This window comes from Mauremys mutica, chromosome 4 (assembly GCF_020497125.1).
Source record: "Mauremys mutica isolate MM-2020 ecotype Southern chromosome 4, ASM2049712v1, whole genome shotgun sequence".
NCBI classification, from domain to species: domain Eukaryota; kingdom Metazoa; phylum Chordata; order Testudines; family Geoemydidae; genus Mauremys; species Mauremys mutica.
In genome coordinates this window covers 131,951,980-131,978,786 of record NC_059075.1, presented here as the reverse complement: position 1 = coordinate 131,978,786, position 26,807 = coordinate 131,951,980, and the positions used below count along the sequence as shown (strand labels likewise).

The 26,807-nt window shown below is 47.3% G+C and overlaps 1 protein-coding gene and 1 long non-coding RNA gene across 4 annotated transcripts in view; one reads left to right on the top strand and one right to left on the bottom strand.

Moving 5' to 3' along the window:
- Positions 1-1,041: 1,041 nt before the first annotated feature.
- C4H6orf89 (chromosome 4 C6orf89 homolog) overlaps positions 1,042-26,807 on the bottom strand; it is a 46,358-nt gene continuing 20,592 nt past the window's right edge. For 2 of the 3 annotated variants that reach the window (XM_045014168.1, XM_045014169.1), the window contains 10 exons: positions 24,935-25,089; positions 24,451-24,590; positions 22,720-22,846; positions 21,580-21,703; positions 12,442-12,551; positions 7,554-7,772; positions 6,583-6,692; positions 5,215-5,303; positions 3,265-4,023; positions 1,043-2,853 (listed from right to left, as the gene is read on the bottom strand). In XM_045014168.1, the coding sequence (XP_044870103.1) occupies positions 2,714-2,853; positions 3,265-4,023; positions 5,215-5,303; positions 6,583-6,692; positions 7,554-7,772; positions 12,442-12,551; positions 21,580-21,703; positions 22,720-22,846; positions 24,451-24,590; positions 24,935-25,089 (1,973 nt within the window). In that variant the 3' untranslated portion in view covers positions 1,043-2,713. Of the gene's footprint in view, positions 2,854-3,264; positions 4,024-5,214; positions 5,304-6,582; positions 6,693-7,553; positions 7,773-12,441; positions 12,552-21,579; positions 21,704-22,719; positions 22,847-24,450; positions 24,591-24,934; positions 25,090-26,807 lie in introns of all 3 variants that reach the window. The other variant, XM_045014170.1, reaches the window with a different exon arrangement.
- LOC123368925 lies at positions 8,702-25,110 on the top strand. The gene is made up of 3 exons (XR_006578931.1): positions 8,702-9,130; positions 14,134-14,308; positions 24,986-25,110. It is a non-coding gene; the product is annotated as an uncharacterized LOC123368925 (long non-coding RNA).

Sequence of the window (26,807 nt, the reverse complement as noted above, 5' to 3'; positions counted from 1 at the left end):
GGCTGTTGCACTCTGGAGTTGTGTAATTCCGTTGCTGCTGGGCCACTCCCTAGGTCTTAAAGTGCTGCCATAAACAGATCTTGGGAGCAATACAAAGTCCTCCACTGTGGGAGTCTAGAGCTCCGTAGCACCATGGGCAATAATGTAATGGAGGCCCTGATTCTGCAATTCAGGACAAAGGGCTGATCCAAAGTGCTACTGTTTTTTAAAGCCCCATTTTAAAATTAATTTGAACTTCTAAACCAATGAACCGTTTTACTTGTAAATTCTCAGAAAATCCATTCTGTACTCCAAGAGTGAGTGCTCTGTGATGCTGAGTAGGGTACAGAATGTTCTTTGTACATAGCAAAGTGGCTGCTTCCCTGCTTGTGGTGCAAAACTCAGCTCACCTGTAACTATGGACCAGTGAGCAGCACGGCCATAAGACACAACAGATGTACACACAGTTGTGACTATACTGAGAGGAAGGATGGGCTAAAGATTCGGTCGCTAGGCTAGGATGTTGGGGAGACGTGGAGTCAATTCCCTGCTCTGCCATAGACTCCCTGAGTGACCTTGGGCATGTCACTTAGGTCCTCAAAGGAATTTAAGGACCTAAGTCCCATTGATTTCAATGAGTGATATCTAGGAGAGTGAGGCACCTAAATATCTTTGAGGATCCAGGCCTTTGTCTCTCTGTACCTCAGTTCCCCTCCAGGGACGAGGGATAATAGCACTGCCCTACTTCACGGGGGTGAGGGGCCTTGAGGAGAAATACATTAAAGATTGTGAGGTGCTCAGAAATGGTGGGAATAGAGGCCATAGAAAGGGATAGACAGAAGGTCAGTTACATGAGTGGGTCTCAACCCCTGGGGGTACGTAGAAGTCTTCTGGGGGGTACATCAGCTCGTCTAGATATTTGTCTAGTTTTACAACAGGTTACATAAAAAGCTCTAGCAAAGTCAGTACAAACTAATTTCATAGACAATTATTTGTTTATATGGCTCCGTACACTATACACTGAAATGTAAGTACAATATCTATATTCCAATTGATTTATAATTATATGGTAAAAATGAGAAAGTCAGCAATTTTTCAGTAATAACAGGCTGTGACACTGTTGTATGTTTATGTTTGATTTTGTAAGCAAGTAGTTTTTAAGTGAGGTGAAACTTGGGGGATACACAAGACAAATCAGCCTCCTGAAAGGGGGACAGTCATCTGGAAAGGCTGAGAGCTACTGAGTTACATGTTGTGCACACCCCCACTCTCATAATGCTCGGGGATCCTGAAGGAAATGAACAAGGGACTTTGCCTCATTCCTAGCACTACCGCAAAGAAGGGAGGGACCACAGAAGCCATTTCTCTCTCCACTAAGAAAACAGCCAAGAGTCTTTCACATGCAAGTTACCAAGTTCCCAGCCACAGGACTCCATCCGCCACTCAGTGAAACATGGTACGCTCCAGCATGATGGTTTCAGAACAGCATTTATTGAGAGCAGGACCTCATGGGGTATTGGAAACAGTGTCCCTCATAGCCAAGGGGCTATGGGATTCACGTCAGTCCCCACCTCATCAGGTAGCAAAACCAAGGGACACTATGGTTGCTAAAAGGTTCATATCAATTGGCACCTTCCACTGGACCACCTGAGGCTTGTCGTGTAGTTAACACACCTTTTTTGGAAATGTAAGATACATGGAGCAGACACGCAGAGGGGAAACAAACATGAATGCCACATACAGTGAAAGCTGCTCTATGGTAAGTCGTGCTTCCAGTGGATAACCCCAAGCAGAATTTGCTTTGAACTCCACCACACCACCTGATTTTTGCTGGGTCAGGTTCCACTGTGTGTATAAGATACATACACCATAGGTGGCCAGGATCTGTATCTAACTTGAAATACATCGTACATTTCAGGTACTCAAGAGAAGCTAGTCTAAAGTCATGCCACAAGATATAGAGGATGCCAACAGGAGTTTTATAATGAGCCACCACCTCCTCTCCAGTGCAGAAATATTTTTTCCCATGCACAAAAAAATAAGAACCATGCCACATGGAGTAACTCTGGAATGGGATGCATGCAACGGACAAAGCAAAACTGATGAGCAGGGTTCAATTCCTGGCTCTCCTGAAGGGGCATGTGCACTGTAGACACATTTGGTGGAGGAAGCAAGAGGAGTTTAGATAGGGTTGTACCATCCATGTCTGCACTGCCTTTCATATAGGGTTTGTGGGGAAGGACCTTACAGTCCCACAAAGATAGTAGAACATTCATTGTTTCCGGTTAGGGGGGAGGGCCATGAAGCACCATGCCTCCAGACCGGTGGGGATCCAGGATCTTCAGTATTAAGGAGTTGACTGGAGTAGGAATTATGGAACTTCAGGTTAGAGTTAGAGCTTGGGGAGGAAGAGGCACCAAGGAAATTCCCCTCTCTTCACCCAGCTACTCCTGCCCCTTTAGCAGATGAGCTGGGCACTTAAAACTTAGCTAACCCCCTTTTATTGGTATCCAGAGATAGCAGGATCTCAGCAGTGCTAGCATAACAGAATGACTGGTGTGGTTTGCCAGGCACTGCTGAGTATATCTGGATTGGAGTGGACTTAGCCAGTGACAAGAAGGCCCAGTAGGGGGTCTTCACCTGACTGATATGCCCCACGCCCAGCAGGGCAGCGGGACAATCAGTACTGGAGGAGAGTTTGAGGATAGGAGCACAGAGGGTCGAGGCAGACCCTTCAGAGCAGAAGGCCTGTCAGCAGGGGAGCGGCCACTAGGAAGAGAGAGAACTCCAGAAGGTTGCTGGTGGCTGAAACATTTTGCTGGTCCAAGTCTTTCTTTGTGGGGCCCGTCATCAGCTCTTCGGTCTCTCTGGCACCTGTGTGCAGAAAGGAAGGAAACCTGGAATCAAAGCTGAAGCCACAGGCAAAGGACCGGCCCAGTTCACACTGCTCCCTCTGCGACATGCTGCCACATGGGCAAGGATGATGCATAGCGCAGGACACCAGCACAGAGCCCCTCAGAAGGCAAGACACAGCTCATGACTCTGCTCGTGGGTTAGTGGGGAACCAGCCAAATCCATGCTCATGCTTCACGAACCAGGCAGCTCAGACAGTCCCTGATAATGTTAGGGGACACAGTGCAGGGGAAGGTGTGGGGAAGGGAGTCGGTGCTGTGTGGGGGAAGAGTTTGAGGGCCAGTCTGCTATTGTTTCCTGCCAAGTGCATTTATGTTTCTTAGGGGTTGCCTATGTCCTTTACATCCAAGACTCCCTCCACAGCTGCCTTACCTGACAGGGAGGACTGGACAGTGAGGCTGTGCCCCGCTGCAGCCTTGGAAGGTGGTAATAAGTGCAGGAGGGAGATCTCCTTAGCAGTGGCAGGTGCTGGCTTTAGGGCAGGTGGGGGCTGCTTGGTATCTTCCAAGCTTAGATTGGTTTCTAGAGTCGTAAGGCTGAAGGATGGAGGTGGCTCTGAGGAGAGGGCTGGCTCAGCTCTCACGGAGGTTGCATCAGACTCCTTCAAGTCTCCCTCCATTTCTGGAGAGGCAGTCGGGCTGAGGGTCGACTCCAGGTCTAGAAAGGTCACAGCCTCCAAGGTCACCAATGGGGCACCAGTCTCCTCAGAGTCCACTTGCATTTCTGGAGATGTTTTACGGTCCAGGTCTGAGGTGGGCTCTAAGGAGGATGTTGGCCCAGTGGCCGTGGTGGGGTTGGGCCTTGCTGTTCGGGTAGATGGCGGGCTTGTGGTGGGGGTGGGGGTGGAGGTGGGTGGCAGCCTTGTGGTCGTGGTGGGGTTCGGCCTTGTTGTGGCGGTGGTGGTGGTGGGTGCTGGCCCTAGAGTAATGGTGGTGGTGGGGCTTGTGGTAGTGGGTGCAGGCCTCGTGGTGGTGGTGGGTGCCAGCCTTTTTTTCACGGTGGTGGGTGGTGGCGTTATGATAGCGGTAGTGGTCGGACTCGTGGTAGCTGTGGCGAGAGCTGGCCTAGTGATGAAGTTTGGCCTTGTTGTCCTAGAGGATGTAGAGGCCTCTTCTGAGTCTACACTGGGTTCTGATGAGAGACAAAGAGGGCTGTGGGTTACCACCAGCTTCATTCGGAGCCCAATGAAAACCAGCAAAGGAGAGCTGGAGAAAGCAGGGGCAGGCACTTTCACTAGGCTCTTGGGGAAACACCCCCCTCTCTCTGCCCCTTGGTGGAAATTGAGCTTAGCAGGTAACCCTCCAGATGCAGGGAAATCATTTTTTCCGGGCAGGTCCCAAGATTTCATTTGTTTTCAGACCTGATGTGGGAAAACGCCACCCCTCTGGAATGGTCTTTCCTGGCAGCTGGGGCCCAGGTGGTTGCTAATGGAATAGGAAGCCTTTCCCATCTGTCACCAGCATGAACATGGCCCAGATTGGAGGACAGTGAGTCTTTCCTGTCTTCTGGTGGCTGAACAGTGAAATGAGCTGGGGGAGCTCCCAGTGAACAGAACTACCACCACACACTGGTGTCTGCAGCAGAGATGCCAAGGACTGCATGGGCTGCAGAATGTGAAAATGACCTACCCCTAGGAGAGGGTAGTGAGGGTCCCGTCAGATCAGGACGAGGCACATTGGCAAGGCAGCATGTGTGAGGGAAGCTTGCTCTGCTGCTGCCTAGGTTATGCCTACTCTGTAGACAGGGCTGGCTCCAGGCACCAGCGTAGCAAGCTGGTGCTTGGGGCGGCCAAGGGGAAGGGGCGGCACGTCTGGCTCTTCGGCGGCAATTTGGCGGCGGGTCCCTCTCGGCGGGAAGGACCGGCTGCCGAATTGCTGCCGAAGAAGCGGCGGCGGTAGAGTCACGGCGGAAGTGCTGCAGATCGCGATTGCGGCTTTTTTTTTTTTTTTTTGGCTGCTTGGGGCGGCAAAAACCCTGGAGCCAGCCCTGTCTGTAGATAAACACAGGACTCCAATCCCAAGTCTGCCAATCCAGCTCCTTTTTGACAGTACTAATATATACTTGCAAAAAGGTGATTCACCTCCGGGGAAAGCCCTAGAATCCCGACCCTGAGACCTGGGAGAACTTTACCGGCAGGGCTGAGGAAGTGCTGGGATCCCCACATACAGCCAGATTCTGCCCCTTTACTCCTGGACTAGCACCTCATTCAGAAGCCAACCCCACTGCTTTTAGGGGGATTGTCCCATGGGTAGAACCTGCCTCCCCCGCAGTTCTCTGGCCTGTCCAGTGGAGACACTGGCTCCTTCAGATCCCTTCACGTACCACAGATTGAATTCCTACATGTATAGCCCTCGGGGCACTTGGAGCACGGAGGTCCTTCCTTGTACGGCTTGCGACCCCTCACGTTGCCGCTGGAAGCAGAATATGCAGATGAAAAGAGAACAGCTCATGACAACAGTGCAGGGCCGGCTCCAGACCCCAGTGCGCCAAGCGCGCGCTTGGGGTGGCCTTTTGCCGGCAGGGCGGCAGGCGGCTCCGGCGGACCTTCCGCAGTCATGCCTGCGGGAGGTCCACCGGAGCCGCGGAACCAGTGGACCTCCCGCAGGCATAACTGCGGAGGGTTCGCTGGTCCCGCGGACCTCCTGCATGCATGACTGCGGATGCTCCACCGGAGCCGCGGGACCAGCAACCGCCAGAGCGCGCCCTGCGGCGCGCCGCCCTGCTTGGGGCGGCAGGATTCCTAGAGCCGCCCCTGCAACAGAGGGGACGAATCCCCTCCCCATCTCAAAAAGGAGGGAGATTTTTAATTCAAATCAGATCTTGCTAAGATATAAATCAAAGGTCACTTAAAAAGTGGGGGGAGCTTTGACTGTGCTACTAATGGCACCTGGGCTTATGAACACTGTCTAGAGGCCTGAGCCTAAGTTTGGGAGCCTTTCCATTCACTTCAGCAGTGGTTTGGATCAGGCCCTTAATATTACAGCTGCTCAAAAAATGACCCCTCAGTTTCCTGAACGTTCGTTTTATTTTGCCTTTTTCCGTTAAAATGTTCATGCATATTTCCATAGAGGTTACCAAGCTGGGAACACTCTGACCAGCTCTGACAGTAAGCCCTTGCATTTATACAGCCCCATTGACAGAGGACCTCAGAGCTCCCTATACACATCCGTGAAGTACACTGATGTAAATCATCACGAGGAACTCCATGGAGTCAGTGGCATGACACCAGACTGAGAGCAGAATCAAGCTAATTTTCTCCATATCACAGCTGGGGAAAATGAGATACAGAGAAAATAACAGCCAAATTCTCCTCCTAGTGACACTGGTGTAAACCCAGGGTGCTTCCATTGACCTATGTGGAGCAAGTCTAGATTTACAGCCCTGTAACTATGTGGCTTTTCACGACACACCCAAGCAAGGACACACGGTCCATAGCAGCACCACAGATAGAACTGAGGACGACTCTGTCCCAGACCTGGGCTGGATTTACAAGACCTGCCTCTCTTTGTTGCCACAGGAAAATGACAACAAAGGGCTTTCTTAGGATTGGCTTCCACTCACTACCGGAAAGCAAGATAAGCAGAGCCTGGGGGAGGATTTTCCTTTTCAGCCTGGGGATGAAAGTTACTGTAAGTAGATGTGACAGGGCCAAGATGAAATCAAAGCAGCCCTTGGGAAGCGCACACTCACGGGGGATCGTAGTTGCAGACCAGCAGGTAGAGATCAGGTTCCTCGACACCATGCAGGGTTTTACAGAATTGCATCCCACAGCCAACGCGTTCGCTGTTTGCCCAGACCACCTAAAACAAGGGAGGAAGAGAGAAGGGTTATGTCTGTCAGCACAAGGCAGGAAGAGCACAGATGGGCAATCATGAGACACCTTGCCTGCGAGAAGAGGTTTAGACGAGTAAGCGTGATGTCATCTGCAACCAGCATCAGCTCAGTCGTCACCAAGACTTTCTTCCCAGACTTCCAAAGCTAAAGCATGAGTCACTACAGCTTGGGCTAAGGGACCAACTCCCCAAACTAGGAGCTGTAGCAGACTCATGGACTCTGTGCATGAAGAGCACACCATTTCAGAGTTACATCTAAGCAGTCGGGCCTTGTTAGTGCTTGGATGAGAGACCCCCATCAACAATTCTTCTCTGTCCATCTGGACACAACCCACATGCTCTTGAATTATGGTGCTGTTCATAATCCAGGTCTGAATTTTGGAAGAGGCTCCTGTCTTTATACTAAGCCAAATGAAAAGTCCAGATCCAAATACCCTGGAGTAGTGGAGAGTTCAAAACATGGAGCTTGACCTGGATCCTCGTTCTGAGGCCAGAACCCATCTGCTACAGGGACTTGAAAGCCACACCAGGCTTGCTGAGTGACCAAACGGTGCAGCATTAAAATACACAGATGACTTTAAAGACTTTTTTTTTCCCCTAAAGGGAAACTGTTCAGCAGGCCTGAAATGATCACAGCAGCTCATGATACCCACAAAATTGAGCCATCCATGCTGAATAAGAATCAGTTCTATCCTATCCAACTGAGATTCTTATACTGGGCCCATCACCATGGTATCGCAGCCCCTAAACAATATTTCTATGGTGGGTCACATCCCAAGCACAACTCCCTCCCAGGAATCCAGCCCCTCATGCCCTGAAGCCAGATACCTGGGTGTAGTGGCCACACATCTGTCCTACGGTGCACTTGGACGTGGTCAGGTTGTAGTGCTCGTGCTCGTTGTACCACTGCTCCAAGGCCACCTCCACGTCCATCTCGTCGGTAATGGCAAAGAGGTTCTCACCCCGCCGGCCCCGCTCCTTGTTGTGGCCCCAGATGCACTTCGCTGCATAGGCTTTGGCAAACGCTTCCAGGTCGGGGGCCCAGCTCTGAAACAAACACAAAGCTGCCACCATCATAAAGCATGAGGCCGGGATGAGGATTGTCCATCAGTCACATGGATCAAATGCTCTGACATGCTGAGACACACACAGCCTATCCCCTATCCAGCGGGGCCAGAGGTTAGAACCTAGAATCCTGTTCTGTTCCCAAGCACTGGCAAAGACTATGGCTCTCCCCAAAGTGACATTTCCGATTCTTATCATGTTTGTCAGCAGGTCCATATTACATAGCAGGACAAGATCAGAAATGAGGATATTCAAAACTGAACCCTGCACCCACCAGCACTGGCTCGGTTTCAGCAGCTTTCTTGGTGGGTATGTATTATTATAATGGAAGACCAGAGAATTCCGAAGTGTGTTTACCAAGGAACGCCGCCACAAGGGCATCAAAAGCTTTGATGGTGCCATAAGATTGCCAGAAATAGGCACAGACTGAATATCCAGCCAGACCACCTTGAGGATCTAGCCAGAGATTGATCCAGGTGGCGCTTGATCTGCAAGGAGGCCATGTTACTGGGATTTGCCATGATGATGATGGAGTCCCCCTTAGGGGTGCAACTGCTGGATTGGAGCCTTAAAATGTTTTACGATGGGGTTTTAAAAGGAACTCAAGGGCATTAGCTGCTCAAATTCCAGTGGAATTCATTGGAGCTCAGTATCTAACCCCTTTAGGTTCCTTTGAACATACCAGCCTAAGGCAAACGTGAATATAAAATGCTGGTTGTCAATGGGCAGTAATAAAATAGCAGCAGTTCTACAGCAGCTTCCATCCCTGGATCATTATCCCTGTTTTCCCAATGGGGAAACTGAGGCAATGAGCAGCACGGTGACTCATTCAGTGTCACCTGGCAAAAAGCTGGGAATGGAACCCAGAAGACCTGGGTCCCTTGTTGGAACCACTGACCACAATGAACAGGACAAACTGTGGGAATGCCTGGAGAGAGGGACCTGCCCAGTTCAACAGCTGTGTAAGGCCGGAGCGCAGGAGCCAGCGCGCACATCTGGTAACCTCATCATTTAAACTCGACTGGAGACTCAGTGTGACAGCTGCCTCCCAAGTGATCCCTCCAGTGCCCGGACTGACAACAGATTTTTGTCCAGCTGAACTCCCCTGGGCTCCATATCTTACCTAGCGGCGGTTGCTAGGTAAGAGAGGGAGACGTTTTTGCACAAGAGAAGCATTAAGGGGAACACTATGACACAACTGCTTGGTATTTCATTACATTATTTAAAGGAGCGGCAGCTTCTCTGAAATCCAACCAGCAGAGATAGCAGGGCAGGTGGGAGGAGAGCCCAGACATACAAGCCCACTGAAAGATCACGGGACGGAGCAGCGGGTGAGGAAGGTGGGTTTAGCAGCTGATGGGGGCAGGAGTGGAGTGTGATCCAATGGGGAAACCCTCAGTATTTTGCAGGGAAGGTGATTATCTTAGTTGGGGTGAGAAGGATTCCTGGTTCACCGATTCCTACGTGTCAGAGCCCAAGGGTAGGTAGCAAGGATCAGAGAAGATGCAGTCACTGCTCTATCAAGTTGCTCTCTGCTTACTTATAAGAGGGGCAGAGGCCGGGGGAGGGACGTGGGGGTCTGATGGTGCTTTGGAAAGAGGGTTGATTGCAGGTCTTGGTGTGGGGGCTCATTATCCCCTCCTTGTGGCAGAGAGCCGGGTACCATAAGCAGAGAACTAACCTCGGTGTTATTTGCTTCATTAAAAAAATAAGGCTTTGGCCTGCGTATGCCCATTGTATAACCATTTCCACGGTAACCAGCTCTGCTGTCTCAAACACAAGAACAGGGTGACTGCAGATGGGCAGTTAGCCATGGGAGTAGGTGAACTCAGAAGCTGAGATCTAGTTCTTCTGAAAGAAAAATGTCCTTGGAAATCCAGATGAGCAATGCAGACACTGGGAGTTTAATCAGAGACTCAAGGGATTGTTTCTAAGCTGAACTGTTTATCAAAGTTTACCAGGCTGTGGAAAAACTGCTGCTGCTGGCCATCCGGTCTTTTAAGTTCTATAATAGTAAATGTAGCATGGGTGTATGCATTTCACATCTATTCATGGTAAATTCAGGACAAAGGCAAGACTCAGAGTAAACCACAATCAAGATCAATACGTTTTTCAGGACAGGATCTGAGTCAAGGCGGAAAGTGCTACAAAGCAGTCGAGTCTGGCTTCAAGCTTTTATTTCAAACAAATAGGATTGAATGGTCGCATGTGTCTTATGCCTAAGTCATCATCCCATTTTTACAATAAGCAGCAGCATACTTCATTAAGCCATTTTCAAAATTGCTTCAATGAGTTAAGAGCCTAAGGGCTTGTCCACACGGTGGGTCTGATTTCTAAAGCACACTAATGAGTTGAGTATTAATTGGTCTGTATATAGGCCCTGCTGGTGCGCACTAAAGGTTCCCTCGTGCACTTTAGTGTTTCAGACAGCACTGTATGGCTGGCTGGTGTGTCCGACGATGACATCACAGCACCACACGTTTTCATGTGGCTGTACAGTCCAATCCATGAGGAGCAAGATTGCTAACAGATGTTACATAAGAATGTGCAGGGTCCCATTGAGGACTTGGCAAGACACTTGCCCCTTTTTTGGATCCATTTTTCATGTATGTCTTCCTCCAAGTGTTTACTACCTTTATTGGTAGTTGCTCTCTATTCAGGTCTGGCCTTGGCTTCGTCTTTGAAATTATCAATATTTATGTCAATTAAGGTCAGATTCTACTTAATAATGTCTTTGAAGCATTTTCATTGACCATCCCTCTTGTGCTTTCCAAGTTTCAGCTCACCCTAGAAAACTGTTTGGGGGATTCTATCATTATCCAAACAGTAATATATTAAAGTGCACCACCAGGGTCAATTCATGTGCAACACGCTAGTGTTTTTTAGAAATCACACCTCAGTAGAGCACGTTACCTCAGGGTGTAGACATGCTCAAGCCTCATTTAAAAAAAATGAATTAAGCACTTAGGCGGCTACGTCCCTTTGACTTTCAGTGAGATTTAGACTCCTAGTCCCTTTTGAAAATGGGACTTAGGTGTTTTTTAAAAATTTCACCCCTGAACTAAAATAGTGTCAAATTAACTTGGGTTTTGTCCTCAGCATGGGCTAGCAATGCAAGTACATACCCAGGGTATCAGGCGGGCTTGTACAGCCTACGTTGAAGTCCGTGCCGAGTTTAGTTAAATCAGTGCAAATTGTGTGTGCTCGCAAGGCCTAAAATAATCAGGTCATGATTAGAGCTGGGGGCAGAGGGGGTGGTTTTCTTGTCCTATGAACATTTTTGAGATACTGAAAAATTTTCCCATCTCGAAAACAGGATGAAAAATCAAAATCTCAACAATTTTCACATACCAAAAATCTTCCCCAAAAAATTGGTTTGGGTCAATCGAACCATTTCGTTTTTATAATTTTGAAACATTTTGTTTCAATTTTGACCTTTTTTTAATCTTCTTTTAACTTGAAATTTACTAAAATTTCAAAATGAAAAATTGTTTCAAATTGAAAAAATGAAAACTTTTTCCCCAAAAAATATTTTGGCATCATGAGAGTCATCAAAATTGACCCTGTTTTGTGAAATGGTTCTGGTTTTGACAAATTGACATTTTCCAGTGCTCATCAAAAAATCCGCAACCAACTGTAGTCATGATAAAGAACCAGCTGCAAATTTGTCTTTATCCAAAGGGGTAATGCTGTCCAAATATTAACACCTTGCACTTTAAGTAGCACTTTCCCTCTACAAAACACTTTACAAATATTAAGTAATTAATCAGATGTGGAGAGACATCTTACTCAAATCAAGGGGTCTAATACAAGAAGCAGCATCCTCTTATGATTAGAGCAGGGATCGAAAGAATGAGGCTCTATTTATAGCTTAGACACACTATATGACCTTGGGCACATTGCTTCTTCATGCGTTAGATTTTCCCATCTATAAAATGGGGATAGTACTGATTTGCCAGACCTACTCTGTAGGGGTGTTGTGAGAAGGAACATACATGAGCACCTTGGATGAAAAATGGCTAGCATTAAGATACCTATACAGCCAAAATCAATGGATAAGGTTCAATTATATATTCCATTCTATAGACAAAAAAGTGTATCAGTAATCACAAGTGTAACACTAAGAAGAGTTCTCTGAGCTCAGCTGGGATTTCACCACTCTGGCTGGTGAATTTAAGTTTTGGTTATTTGTTCATTGCAAATTTGTTTACTACAGCCATGACATTTATTGCACATGGTGTGTAGCTTGGTCATTGCTACATGAGGAAAAAAGAAACAATTTTTTTCACTGGATCTCCAGCTAGAGTCAATCACATTTATGAACTTAAACTTTCAAAGTACATTTAACAACAAAAGATGCTCTTATTTTAAGAAGAAATGTAGGAGAGCCTCAGCTATTCAATAAGATGCAATAAGATACAGGATTCCTATCATACAGGAGACCTCCAGATATCCCACACCTTTCTATCACATAGAACAGTTTTTCTCAACCTTTTTGATACCAGAGACCAGCTTGCTGCCTTAATGAACTATGTGAGGGAAATCTCAGGGACTGGCACGAGTTCACAGACTGGTCACTGAGAAACACTGATATAGAAGACCCCAGATATCCCCCTGGAATCAGACCCTGGGTTTCCAATGGGACACTTACCATTTTCAGCATGTCTGCAGCACGAGGGGAGACCTGGGAGCGGTAGTGGTTGTGCATCTCCACGATCAACCTCTTGTCATCATCTGTAAGGGGCCAGCTCAGTTCCACAGCTGTGAGCAATAAGAGAAGGGGAGGAAGCCCAGAGCTCAGCATTGTGGCAGTCGGTCTCTGGCTTTAGCAGCCCGCGCCTCTGGCAGATAGATTTAAAGCACTTCCCAAAACAAGGAACACCCAAAGCCTGAGATTAGGGGAGGAAATGTATCTCTTTATTACAATATATTTCAGAGCCACAGGGAACACACCCATGTCATGTCATTGATGAAAAAGGCATGTTGCTTAAGGGGCCAATGAGTGAGCAATGCCCACTCCCTGAGAGCTATCGTGTGTGTGAAATCCTGGTATTAATTTTTTCCACAATCGAAGGAGCTCCGTTTTGGGGCCCTGCTACTGCTGTAATTTCAGATGTAAACATTAATATAACCCTTTGTGATGTCCTATAATTACTTATGTAATTACTCCCTCCCCTTTCCTTCCAGAGGATCCCCAAATGTTTTCCAAACTGAAACACAGACTAGACACAGGAATCATTTCACCTGCCACTGAAATGCAGCCAACTCTGGGGCAGAACATGGCAGCTGTTTAACAACAAGCAGCAACATTAGACATGCAGGAATTGTAATTCTAGTTCAGATTGGGGTCCCGGCCCTCTTGTCCATCATCATGTCTTAGGGCTGCCAGCACCTGAGGAAGGTGCAGTGGGCAGTTATGGAATAACCTTCCCCACAGAAAGTTTCTTCCTGACCCTCAGCAGATAAACTTATACCCTTAAGGAGGAGAGCTTATAGCCCTTCCCAATGTTTTGGGTTGGATAGGCAGTGAGAAAAACCTTCTGAAACTGCATAAGGAGGGGTGTTAAGGGAGAGTAGTAATAGCTCTATGTCTTTCATCACTACATAATTTTGACAGGTTTCCTTGTCCCACATCGTGGCATTATGCCAATCAGAACTCTGTATTACACTTCATGGCCCCACCTTTTGTCCCACCCCCTTTTTGGCCCTATGGTTTTGGAAGTCCCTCCTACTCTTTCCGTCCTTTCCAGGGCCCTGGGTATCATTTTTGGAGACATATTGTCAGCCATTTTGAAAATAATAGGGTGTTTTTTGAAACATGTATTTAATTTTTTCTTACTGGAAGCAGTATAAATAAATAATGTATGTCCTTTCCTCATTTTAAGAGGGAATTTTGCCTTTTACACAGTGATTGCTATTCTAAATACAGTTGACAGAACAATTGCAGAGTTTTAATAACAGAGTTAAAGGAGAATTGTTAATATATATCCATTTACACACAAACACACGGTACCTCCCACCCCTCTTTTTCTCCTACCCTGAACACAGAAATGCCAACCTTGCTCTGGGATGTTTATGGGAAAAAAAAGTAGGAAGGCATTAGGGAAGTTACTTGGACCTCTCTCCCTTCCATCCCCTCCTGTCCCTGTCTATGGCCAAGGGGTGAGGCCTGAATCCACCACCCAAGCCACAGGCTGTGTGTTATGCTCTGACTGCCCCATGTGGCCTCTCCTGGTGCGCTCTAGGTGCTGAAGCTTGTGGTTTGGGCGGGGTATCCAGCAGCACCTCAACCCATTCAGAATCACCATGGCTTGTCTACTAGTAACAATATTTTTTTTGGCAGGGTCAGCTGCAGCTGTTGGCAAATTTTAAACTGATCAAGGACAGCTTCTCAACTCCAGGATCCCACCCACAGTTGTTCTTTTTGGAACCAACGTTGGTAGCACTGAGATGCTGCAAAACAAGCACCAAGCTTCCACCCCTCTGCTGACAAGCTTGTGTCCCGCAGGCCCCATTAGGTAAGTGTGTGAGGAATGCGGCTTTCTTGTATTCTAATGCTTCAATATAGAAATGTATCGTGCAGCGCCAATAAACCCATGGATCACTAGGAACAAATAGTTTTGTTACATAACGTATGAGATATAAAACACACAATGGGGTTTGTGGGTCTGATCTGACTTCAGTGGGTTCTGGATCAGGTCAAACGGCTACTGTTTCCAAAAGAAAATAAGGGTGTTAGGTACCCTGAAAATCAACAGGAGTTGGGCATCTAACTCCTTGGGCTCCTTTGAAAATACCAGCCTCTGGGTAACATTTTCAAAAGTGCATAAGTGACTTAGGAGCCTAAATCCAATTTTCAAAAGCTACTTTGCTTTTACTGATATAGCTATGTCGGCTGACTTATTGCTGACACCAATATACCAGTAACAGCCCTAGTGTGGATACAGTTATACTAGTGTCATGTGCCTTATACTGGCATAGCTTACTTGAGTTCTCAAACAGGAATAAGCTACACTAGTATAATCACTTTTCTACCCATAACCACACCTACACTAGGCGTGGGGTTTGCCACTTTAACTATAGTAGTACAGGTAAAGTAGCAAAGCTTTAAGTGCAGACAAGACTTTAGGAGACTAAATCACTTTTCCAATTGAGATTTAGGCTCAAATCACTAACACATTTTTTAAAATGTTACCTATGTGTAAAGACATAATACTATCACTGTCAGATATTTAATGCCGTATGCTGACTGTCATCAACCTACCCAGCATATGCAGATCTCTATTATACCCTCCTCCACCACTTCTGCCACCATAGCACAGGCACCGACTCCATGAAAAAAAATGGTGGGCGATGAGCACCCACCAGCAGCTGCTCAGATCAGCGCCTCCCACCCGCCAGCAGCCTCGCGGCTCAGCGCCTTCCCCTCCCTCCCAGCACCTCCCACCCACCGTGATCAGCTGTTCCGCAGCACGCAGGAGGTTCTGGAGGGGAAGGGGAGGAGCGGGAAGAGGTGGGGCAAGGGCAGACCAGGGGCAGGAAGAGGTGAGGTGGAGTGGGGCGGGAAGAGGCAGGGGCTTGGAGGAAGGGGTGGAGAGGGGGCAGGTCCCTGGGCAGAGCAGGGGTCAAGGATCCCCCAGGAACCAAAAGGTCAGTGCCTATATGCTCAAGTATAGTCACAAAACCACGGCTCTTGCTCATGACACTGTTTCTTTAATTAAAAAAAAGAAAAATCCACATTGGGGAAAAAGGTGCATCAATATTTGTATTTAAATGCAAAAAAGTAAAAACAATTTTAAAATTCTTCTTACATACAAAGCTGATTTCTTTACACTCTTTACAGGCTTTTTCCAAGTATTTACAAACTTTGCAATATATTAAATTAAAATCATCCATAAAATTCACTGCATATTTACATTCTTTAACAGCCACTCGAATGTATAGTGTACATAATTCAACAGTCTTTATGCATATATCTATAGAATAGTTTTCCCAGCATACCCCTGAGTCTTTGTAATATGTCACAATTAACCATACTACTCCCCATTTCCCACTACACAAAGAGAGAACATTCAAAATAAATCAATGCTCATTTGTTGGAATCTGCACTGCAAAAGGAAAGGCCAGCACCTCCCATGTTTAACTCAACACAACAGTCCCTCAATCCTTTAAGATACCTATTTTCAGGCATTCCAGAAGAGAAGAGATAGCTCTTGACAGAAATACACAAAAAGAAAGTTGAATTCTCTGAGAGGTGAAAGGTTTCTGTCCGTTGGTAGCATGGCTGCTGGAATTGCTCATTACTTGTGCTCTGATCCTGGAAAGTGCTGAGTTCCCTTATTTCCCATTGAATTAACAGGGAGCCAAGGGCGCCTCAGCACACTGCAGGATCGGGGCCGATCCTGCAACCCATCCTCATGGCAGCAGTCCGACTGCAGTGAGGCAGGTCTACTTGCATGAGAAAGGGTGGTAGGCTCGTCTTCCTCATACCGTGTAGTGCGGTTACCATTCAAATCACTTTTCCTTCCCTGTTCCTCTAAGGCTGTATCTAACGCTGCAATCAGAGATGTGACTGCAGCTTGGGTAGCCATATCCATGCCAGCTTTAACCTGCCTGGCACAGCTAAAAAGAGCAGCGAAGGCCTGGTGGCACGGACTTCAACGTGGGCTGTACAAGCCCGCCTGATACCCTGGGTATGTACTTGCATTGCTAGCCCATGCTGAGGTCCATGCCGCCATGTCTTCACCACTATAGTTACCGGTGCTAGCTAGATTAAAGCAAGCGTGGGGATGTGTACCCAAGCTGCAATTACTGTAGACATATGCCAAGACAAAGTGCACCATCCAGCACAGCCAGTACCTCCCTCTCCTCCCATCTGGAGAGTGCGCACTTTGCAACAGCTGTTGAGAGAAGGGCTGGTAAATGCACCAAAAGCCATCTGACTCCAGTAGGATCTTACCCTAGAAAACTCTCCAGGGGTTTTGCAATGGGAGTCAGAGGTTCAGATTTGCAGCACTGCACAATTCTCATTAAAAATCAGTGGGAAGTGGGTGTCCAGTTTCCCAGTGTTGAAATTAGCAAAGTAGTCAGACTCCTTTCTCCTGCATTCAATTACCCTGAGTTCAGAAACCAGAGAGATCGGGATAGACAATGTCTTCGATTATTGGAGACAGGCCTTAAACCAGCCTCTACGAAGTTCTACCTGTCCCCTTCCCTGGAGCAGGGAGTCTTTCCTTACAGGTGAGTAAGACATGACAGTTTCATTGTCTCCAGTTATTATGGGCACGGGCAAGTGAGCAAGTTTTGTGCCTTGACTGGTGAATTTTCACAGCAGCTTTGCAAGGCCATGGCATTCCGGGAGGCTCATACACGAAGCATTTAGGCACACAGTGAATTTCAAAAGAGGGATGAACTGGGCGAATGAGGTTGGGTCCCTGGCAGATGCCAGTAGAGAGCAGGGCAAGGTGTCAAACTAGCCACACACAGGGACTGTTTAAGACATGTTGTACACAGAAAGGCCCACAAATGTCAGGCAATGCTGGAGGCCATGGACATCCGTGATGTAATATACAGCTTCAACGACCTGATCCACTTGCTAAGATGCCTCAGTAACTGAGAAAATGGCCAGGTCACTCCACTCTGTTACAAACTCCAGAGCCACAGGAGCCGGCTGCCCGTTTGGGGCAACATTTAACCCTTTCTCTACCAAGTCCTCGGTTTTGGCAGATCACAAGAATAGAATCGCCCTTCCCCACCTCTCAAGCCTGTCACTGCCTTTGGAAATGCTGCTTCTTTTCGGGGTGGGGGATGGGATGGGACCAGTTCTTGCCGGCAGTCATCAGACTATCTAGCCTGGAAAGCACTGACTAGGAGCTGAATTGTTGACTAGGAGCACGCTGCATCTCAGACTCACCAGCCTCATTTTCCTTTGGCCTTATCTACACAAGAGTTCAAACCCTGACAGCCCTGCCTGTACTGAATCACAGCAAGGTGCGAATGCTGTTTCCCTGGCTGCCGGAGACAGGGATGGACTTGAGCTAGAAACCACCAGGGCTTTGTACTCTAGTGCTGATGAGGCCACATTTGATTCTTCAGTATCTTAACAAGCAGAGTAAAATCAGCCTCCTCCTGTTTTGGTTTAGCAGCTAAGTCTGCCTTTAATTCCTTATGGCTCTTGGAAGCAGAGGAGAAAGCATACTGGAAGTGTAAAAACAAATGATGTAAATTCCAAAGGCAGTGAGGTTTGGACACGTGAGCACTGTCTCTCCCAGACACAGCTCTGGAAACTTAGGCAGAGACCAAAAGTGCACTTGGAAAGCAGATCTGCAATCAGGACAGATTCACCATCTTCTCTCCAACTGGCGTAACACTCTGCTAGTTGTGTTTGAGCTGGGGCGAAGCCGCTTTTATGGGAGATCGTCTGCAGAGTATAAACCAGCTTGAGAACCCACTGCTTGTTAGAGAGCCTGACAGCTGATTGTCCTATTGGCTGATTTCTTCTCCTTCCATAAAGCCAGGGAACCGTGTTGGCACTGACGTGGGTCACTAAACACAGGCATTTCACAGACTGCTGACAATTTTCTCTGCAACTTTTTACACGTCACATTCAAGGACACTTAGAAGCAACAGCAGCACTAACTCACTCATGATCTTAACAACACTGAGTCCAATATATTCCCTGTGTGTGTGTGTATCTCACTGAATGCTTAATAAAAACGGAGCTAGGCACAGAAAAACCTGGGAGCTGATGAGGTAACCTTGTTAGCCTCCAAATTTAAATTGAGAAGCTGCCAAAATGTAAATAGCATCCGTCACTAATTTGTGTGTTTAGGGCATGATCCTTCTGTCATTGAAATCAAGGGTAACTTGCACAGGATCCAGCCCTTCAGAGGGATACATGTGCGTGAGAGTGTAAGGTGTGTGTACAATTACTAGTATAAAACCCACCAACAAAAATTAGCAAACAATAATACTGGGAGTTGTGTTAACCTAATTCCCTGTGATATTTTCCTGCTAATTAAATTAGACCTTTATTGTTCAAAGCCAATTAAAATAACACCCACCCTCTCGTGTTCTCCTCTACCTGTTTTGTCTTTTCCCTCTTTAGGGATGATTCTGCAAACACCTCCCCAGAGTACCTCATTAGCATTAGGCATGCAGGATCGTGCCCTTGGATTATAAACTCTTTTGGGACAGTAACTGTCTTCTATTTTAGTTTTGTAGAGCACCCAGCAAGATAAGGCTCTGATCTGAACTGGAACCTCTAAGCATTACTGTAACACAATTAATAAATACCAGCAGCAGCTTCACACCCATTTTCCAGCTGTTGTTAAAAAACTGCAAGAGGGTGGAATGAAATCGTTCCACTCCGTTATTTTAATTGACCTAAAGATGTTTACAAATGAAAAGATTCTTGTGTCTCAGAACATGATTAACTTGCTTCAAAACAAAAGAGACTCTCACAATACCATACGAACAAGTGAGAGAGTATGTCCTGAACTGCAGCCCGGGGCTATGACTTCAGTCTGACACATCTGTAAGCCATCTTCCACAGCAGGAACAAAGACCCTTAGGATCAGACTTGGGAGGAATGGCTGTAACTGCAGCCGGCACATGACGAAACTGATCCTCTCTAAAGGCACCGGACAAGAGAGCACAAAAGCAACAGAAAACATGCAGAGGAATCTCAGAAGGGAATCAGGACAAAAACAAACCAACATTCATTCTGGAGAGAGATGGAGCTTTGGGGGCTGGAAGGAGTTAACACACAAATGACTAAGGGGGAAGAAGGAACTTCCAGGTAAACCAGATCCTAAAAGCTGCCCTCATTTAGGTCCTTCCCATACTGGCCAAGGAAAGCAGGCCAGCACATTTCAAACAAGAACTGCATAGTATATGCATGCAAGATTTGTGAGTAAGGTGCTGATGCCGTTTGCCTCGCCAATGTAGCCAGGTGCCGAGATTTCAAGGAAGATCAGTGATTTTGGGTGGCCAACTTGGGACACCTCAAGGGAGCATGATTTTCACAGGGTGGGAACTCAGCATTGTCTGAGAATCAGGGGGCTCAAGATCACTAGTCACTTTTGAAAATCTTCACCAGGGGTTTCCAAGTCAGAGCCAGGTGGAGATGTGGGGGAGCAGGGGTAGTGCAGTTCACTCATCGATCTGAAAGGGTAAGCTTAGGCAGTGCTCTCGCCAAAGCTCTCTGCACTCTCAGAACCTGGACAGCCAGGAGGAAAAAAGCATAGGGACTATTTATTGGAACCAGCAACACTCCGAGGCTGCCATAATGCAGAAGAGCGATCACAACGAGACAAGGGGGTGGTGGTGGGGGGGAAAGGGTTAAACAGATTCATTTGGTATAAGAACGCTGCTGTGTGTGGTGGCCGGGCTGTAAGGCCCATTCTTTTCCTGTGGCACAGAGCCAGGCCTGAGTCTGTGAATGGGGGCTGTGGGGCTCATTCTCCTCCTCGTGGGGCATGGAACTGGGTTGTGATGTGGGGGGAGGAACCATGTGTCCCCTTGACAGAGCTGCCCCAACTGGCAGGCCCAATGTTACCTCTCCGGGATGAACGCACAGGAGGGTTGCTGTCACGATTTTGCCCGCTCTGGGGCTCCCTGTGAAATTCTAACAGTGCAATAGTAACAAAGGACACAAGGAAAAGCTTGTCCTCAGAAATGCAGCCGCCTGGACTCAGGAAAACAAACATGTGCACCCCCAGGGCTTACCTGAGGGGGGTGATCAGTTCAACTGCCTCTCTCCTTAGGTACGTCTGAGGAGGGGATGTATTACCTCGGAGGGCAGGGAAACGGTTGCTTGAAACACAAGGCCTCCCACACTGTGGGCAGGGTGGGCAAAGCTGCTTCCCCGGATGTTTCAGCTGCACCAGCTTCGTCGCTTCTATACGCCCATCTCCTTGTGCCCCTTGCACATTCTTCTCGCAGTGGAGTGGACTCCAGCTCTCCCACAGTTCCTAGCTAGCGGATCCATCGCAAATAACTATGGGCTCTGCTCCTCTGGAGTTAAAGCTCATCTTCCAGTAATCCGCGCTGGCATAGCCTTTGGGAAACACAACAGGAAGCAGCATGAGACGGGCCCAGGATTGGTTATTGCACCGGACAAGCTCAGACCCCACTGTGATAAATATGTAGATAGAAGAGACGCTGATCAGGGCCTCTGTTTTACATCTCTATCACAAGGCAGCACCTCCAGCAGCACCGCGTCCCTCAGCACCACATCAGGGCATCATTCAGAACAGACTCAGAGGGAAAGGGGCGAGTAAGTCATCCACACCACTTCCTGCAGCATCCTGGCTACTCCTGAGTGGTTTCCTCTCTAAGCACTCACCTATCCTGCCCCTGCTCGTCTTCGGCAACGTGACATGACAAGGCTTTAGAAGGGACTTGATAAATGCAGAGAAAATGATCATGGACAAGGCTATGAAACTCCTCTGCCTGCAGGACCTCAAGGGAAAGGAGACTCAAATGATCCTTGGAAATCAGTGGGGGATGAGGACTTAGACATGAAGTTACACAGAGTATCTCAAGGCATTTTGCTGCTTCTGCTCCAGGTCATAAACTGAGCCCTCAAAGGGGCCTGGGGAGTAGTTTTTCTCTCCCACTACATGAGAAGGCTTGGCACAGTTGGTTGGGTGCAATTTTTTGATGCTGGAAGTAGATGCTCATCTCTGTCGGAGGCACTTGGTACAAGACACAACCGGGAGCAGGTGCCTGGCCCTGCTTCGGGAGGGGATCTCCTAGGTCTACTCACTGCAACACTGGAACTCACCAAAATCCCCAGCTTCCAACTCCACCGACAGAGTCCTGCAGTGTCCTCTGCACTCAGTGGAAGGTGCAATATTCAGGGTTAGCTGGCCACTTCCAACAGCAAACATGCTGTGCAGTCTGTGGGACTGTAACAGATAGGAAGGAGGAAAGATATAGACAAAGGAGCTTCAAAAACTCTCCCTGTCCTTTCAGGGCATGGCTCAACCAGGCCAGTGGCTGATGTTAGAGAACTATTTATTACGGGGTTATCAATATGAAAGCATACCAAGCCCAAGACCCTGAAGGCTGCTGATGCCCCCTGTTCAGCTATACAAAGCAGCACAGCCCCACCACTCCTCCGCACTCAAAGAAAAACAAACAAGACGAAAAGGAGGAAAAATGGGCCCAGAGGTGGGAGAGAGAATGGGGCAGAGGCCTAGAGTGAGGGGATGTGCCCAGGAGCATCCATCCCTGATCTGTGCCAACAAAAAAATGGTTGGGAGCTACTGCATTAACCCAACTTCACAATCCTCCTCCTAAGTAGCTATGGGTGTGTCTACACTGCAATTAGACACTTCCAGCTGGCCCGTGCCGGCTGACTCAGGCTTGCGGCTGTTTCACTGTGGTGTAGACATTTGGGCTTGGGCTGCAGGCCAAGCTCTGGGACCCTCTCCCCTTTAGGATCCTAGAGCCTGGGCTCCAGGGGGAGCCTGAACGCCTACACTGCAATTGAACCAGCTGGCACAGGCCAGCCGCAGGTTTTTAACTATAGGGTAGACAGACCCCAAGTCAGATCCTTATCTTACAGATAGGGAAACTGAGGCATGGAGCAGTCAAATGACTGGCCCCCAAAGTCACAGTGAGGCAGGACAGAAGCAGGAACAAAACCCAGCCATCCCAATTTGCTTTCCCCATGCTTTAATCATCAGACAAGAATCTCCATTTCCCAGTGCGCTTAGGAAAAGCAATTGATGGCACTAGTGGGTGAAATTTATTCCTGTGCAGAGCACCAGCGTACAGCCCAAGCCACATGTGAACAAGTCCTGGTATATGTGGTGCACAGGCCTTAAACTGACTCTCTGCCCATGGGTGACTTCCCTGTGTCGAAGCCAGTCACGTACTTACACAAAAGAGGACAGCATCCCCGTGATGGATTTCTCACCTTATTCCCTAACTCTGGGTTGCGAATGAGAAAGCAGCTTTCCAGGGAGATTGCCTTTGGGAACGCCAGCAAAGAAAAGGCAGGGAAAAGTTCCTGGAGAATCTGAGTTTTATTCAGGGCTTTGTACCTATAAAACATTTTTTAAAAATCACTTTATGATAATACTTAGCACTTATATAGCCTCTGTCCAATGACAAAGGTCTTCACAAACATTTATCCCTGACACTCGTGAGGTTGGCAGCTACATATTATTATTAGTCCCATTTTATAGATGGGGAAACTGAGGCACAGCCAGGTGTAGGCTCTTGCTCCCACAGAGTCACTGTCCGAGTTGGGATTAGATTTTATGATTCCCCAGCTCCTCGGCCTGTGCCCTGGTCACACCATTCCCTTACACAGTGATGCATCTTTGAACAGGAGATAGGATATGATGAGTCGGGGGAAAAAGGCTTCATTCTTCATCGGAGATGTCTAAGGAATCCCCTTCCCTACCTTCCCTTAGAAAAAGCTGTTCTAAATCGTTAATCAAATAAAATCATCATCAAAATAAGGAGATGCCACCTTGCATTATTATTAACTATCTATCTGTGTAGTGGTAGTGCCTAGGAGCCGCAGTCCTGGGCCATTGCACTAGGTGCTGTACAAACACAGAACAAAAAGACAGTCCATGAGTTCAGACCTACTGAAACCACACATGTAAGGTTTAGGGCATCCAAGTCTATTCACTAGGCCAGCGAGGACAAGATAGTTTGGCAGAGTGGGGGTGTTATTTTTAAATCTCTGCCTGGTGGACTAACATGATTAATCCTTCTGTAGCCTGCAGCCAAATCACTCATTATAACATCACTCTTGACCGATAAAGAGCACTGTGTTTTCTGCAAAAAGAACCCCACTAAGCATTAACCAAAGCATAGACGCATCACGCCCTTCCCTGAGCTTGCTCACACTCCCTTCCTCTGCCCCTCTCTGAGAAAGGTCCCATGACCTTGGGGGGAGGGATAGCTCAATGGTTTGAGCATTGGCCTGCTAAACCCAGTGTTGTAAGTTCAATCCTTAAGGGGGCCATTTAGGGATCTGGGGCAAAAATCTGTCTGAGGATTAGTCCTGCTTTGAGCAGGAGGTTGGGCTAGATGACCTGAGGTCCCTTCCAACCCGGATATTCTCTGATTCTATGAAGTCTGGATAAGCAGAGTGGAAAGGTGTTTGTAAAAATATGGTGTTGCCCCTAGATGGGACCATATCATGATCCTGTACTGTGTCAAAGCCTTGGACAAGTGTAGCGCTTTAGCACAGCTCACAGACATGGTTAACACAATCTGAGGCCCCCATCACACTTCAAGACTCCACACAGTTATATCTGGAACACAGATGGTTTCCTTCAGACTGAGATCAGATTATGCCCAAGAAACTGTACCATGTGACCCAAGTTCAGCCTGATCTTTACTGTGAGGAACAGCGCACAAAGTCCCAGGATGCAATGCTGCAACTTGATCAGAGCAGCCTTCCACGTGGCTCAGGATGGAGCATTCCGCATAGAGGCCAGCAGTCTCCATGGACTGCATTTCCATTAGGAGCAAAGGTGGGCTAAATTCTGCTCCTATCTTGTCTTTGCCAATCAGGTGTAACCCTCAGGCTCCTGAGAAGTCGTCAATACGTTTCTGAACTGGGCAAAGCTTGGACACCCCTGGAAAAGGGTGGTGTGCAATTTCCATGTGTTTTGTCTCAACTCACCAGGGGAAGGCAAATGGAAACATCTGTCTTGGAAGGCAGCGCCAGAGTTCAGCTGAATTCTCTTCTATTGTGATCTCTGTCAATTCCGGGTACTGGGACTGAAAATGCTTCAGTTCATCGTAAGACAGATGCTGCCCTGTCTTAATAACAGCAAAAGAGAAAGATCAGCAGCGTTAACCTGGCCTATTTTCTCTCCCATTTCCACTTCCTGGCATCACATCAAACAGGGGCGGCCATCTGGGCTTTGCATTTTAACAGGGAGAGCAATTAACCATTGGAACAATTCACCTAGGGATGTGGTGGGATATCAGTCACTTTAAGTCTCCAAGACTGGATGTCTTTCTATAAGAGTTGCTGTAGCTCAAACAGAAATGATGGACTTAATGCAGATAACATGGGGAGAGGTCCTCTGATCTGTGTTATGCAGGTGGTTAGACTATATGATCACAACCCTCCCTTCTGGCGTTAAAAACATATGCATTACCTTGATTAAGAGGGGCTGAGGCCTCTGAAGGTTTTCTGATAATTGTCCTAGGTCAGTCACTACTTGGAGGCTTTGAATGGCAGCGCAGCAAGAGCAGTTGGCAGGAATCTCAGAACCATTCTGCCTGCAATCTAGTTCCCACCAGTCATGGCACTCTGGAGGAAAAAGAAACACCAAGCTTTATATCAGGATGAGTCAAATGGAAAGGTAACGGAGTCCAGATTATAAACTCGTTATCTCTAAACCCAACACAAAATATTGTCAGGTTACTGATGGCGTCTAAGGTTTATTAGCTATTAAGAATAATTAATCAGGCAAGCTTTGTTGGAGTAATCAGTGTTGCTTTTAATAGGCTCTTTTTCCTTTGGGATTAGAGAAGGCAGTGAATTGATGTTTTTGGAGACAGGGTCCTGGGGCTGTGCATGGAAGAGCTTTATGGAAATTCCATTTGTCTGTAAATCTGTGAGGCATGCGGGCTAGATTATGCCATTACTACAGAAGTCTGGGGAAATCTGATGGGCTTTTATTATTGTGTGACTAAACTGAAACAAATCCACAAAGAAAATATTTGGATTGCTCTTCCATTTAAAAGACATCCAGAAGACAAAACTAAGTCAGGTTAAAAATGTCCTTACTGGTGTCATTACCAGCACCTTAGACTGTCAAAATCATTCGCTTTTCACAACCTCAGCTGCCTATTTGCTTTTTACTTGGCACTCAGCTTGGGCAGGCTCTGCTTGTGTTCCTAGGCCAGTTTCAATTATACAGTAGCACAGTGCCGCTAGGCCTTGGTTGCAGGGCTGGCAAGGGAATGGTTTGGATTTAAACAAGATAGACACTCTGCTGAAATGTATTCTTTTAAATCGTCAACATTTTTATTTCCATCTGGTTATGTAATTTTTTTTTAAAAGATCAGTTTGGGTGCTGAACTCTTCGCCGATCCCTGCCAGAAAGGAGTCTGAGTTACAGGGATGATCCGAGTTACTTTGGATGGATAAATGGGCACAGAAGAGGTAATGATTAATGCCCCATTGACCTCAATGTTCAGGGGTCCACATATGTAAATTGTAGGATCAGGGTCTCTCCTGGTAAAAGCTACGGTCCTGATTATACAATCTGATCTGTACAATCTGATTATACAATCTGATCTGATCTTATTTATACCTTCATGGAGTCCCAGTGAAGTCAACAGCGCTCCACGTGGGTGCAGGGGATGGCCCAAACACCTCAGATTGCAAGAGTAGGCAGGACTGAGTTAAAGCAAAACAGAGCCCTACACACAGCTCATGATACCCCCATTGACCTGCTCCCAGCCTGTGGCCCTGCCCCCTCCTTAGGGTGCTAGCACATTTCAGAGAGAAGCCAAATGGAGCAAGTCTCTTGGAGCTACTGTTTCATGCCACCTGCAGACTGATAGACAGACATTAGCGACACTCAGATCACCTTTTCAAGTTTTTCTTTGCATCCAAGAGGGCTGGAGACATTTGTAATGAACGCTGAGATTCTCATCTCATGTAACTCCAGCAGCTGGGGTCCCAGGTATGGGCTTATAGTGCCTACGCTTTAATCCGGACATCCCATAAGGGCCTTTAAGCTGTGATTTTCCAAGTCACCTGGAGGGTTTGGATGGCCAGGAACTGGGTGCCCAAATCCTTCAGATGGCTTTGAAGCTCATAGCTTAAGTGTTTCTACAGAACATGCACCCAAACGATTGGAGACTTTTTTAATACTAAAATCTATAAAAATAAGCAGCTCCCAAATGTGAATGAACATTGGAGTTATTACATGTAACAGGTTATATCTGGTGGGCATCATACGATGGGAAAGTATTAGATTTATTTCCCCTACCTTAGCTCCCCTCCTTTCCAACAGT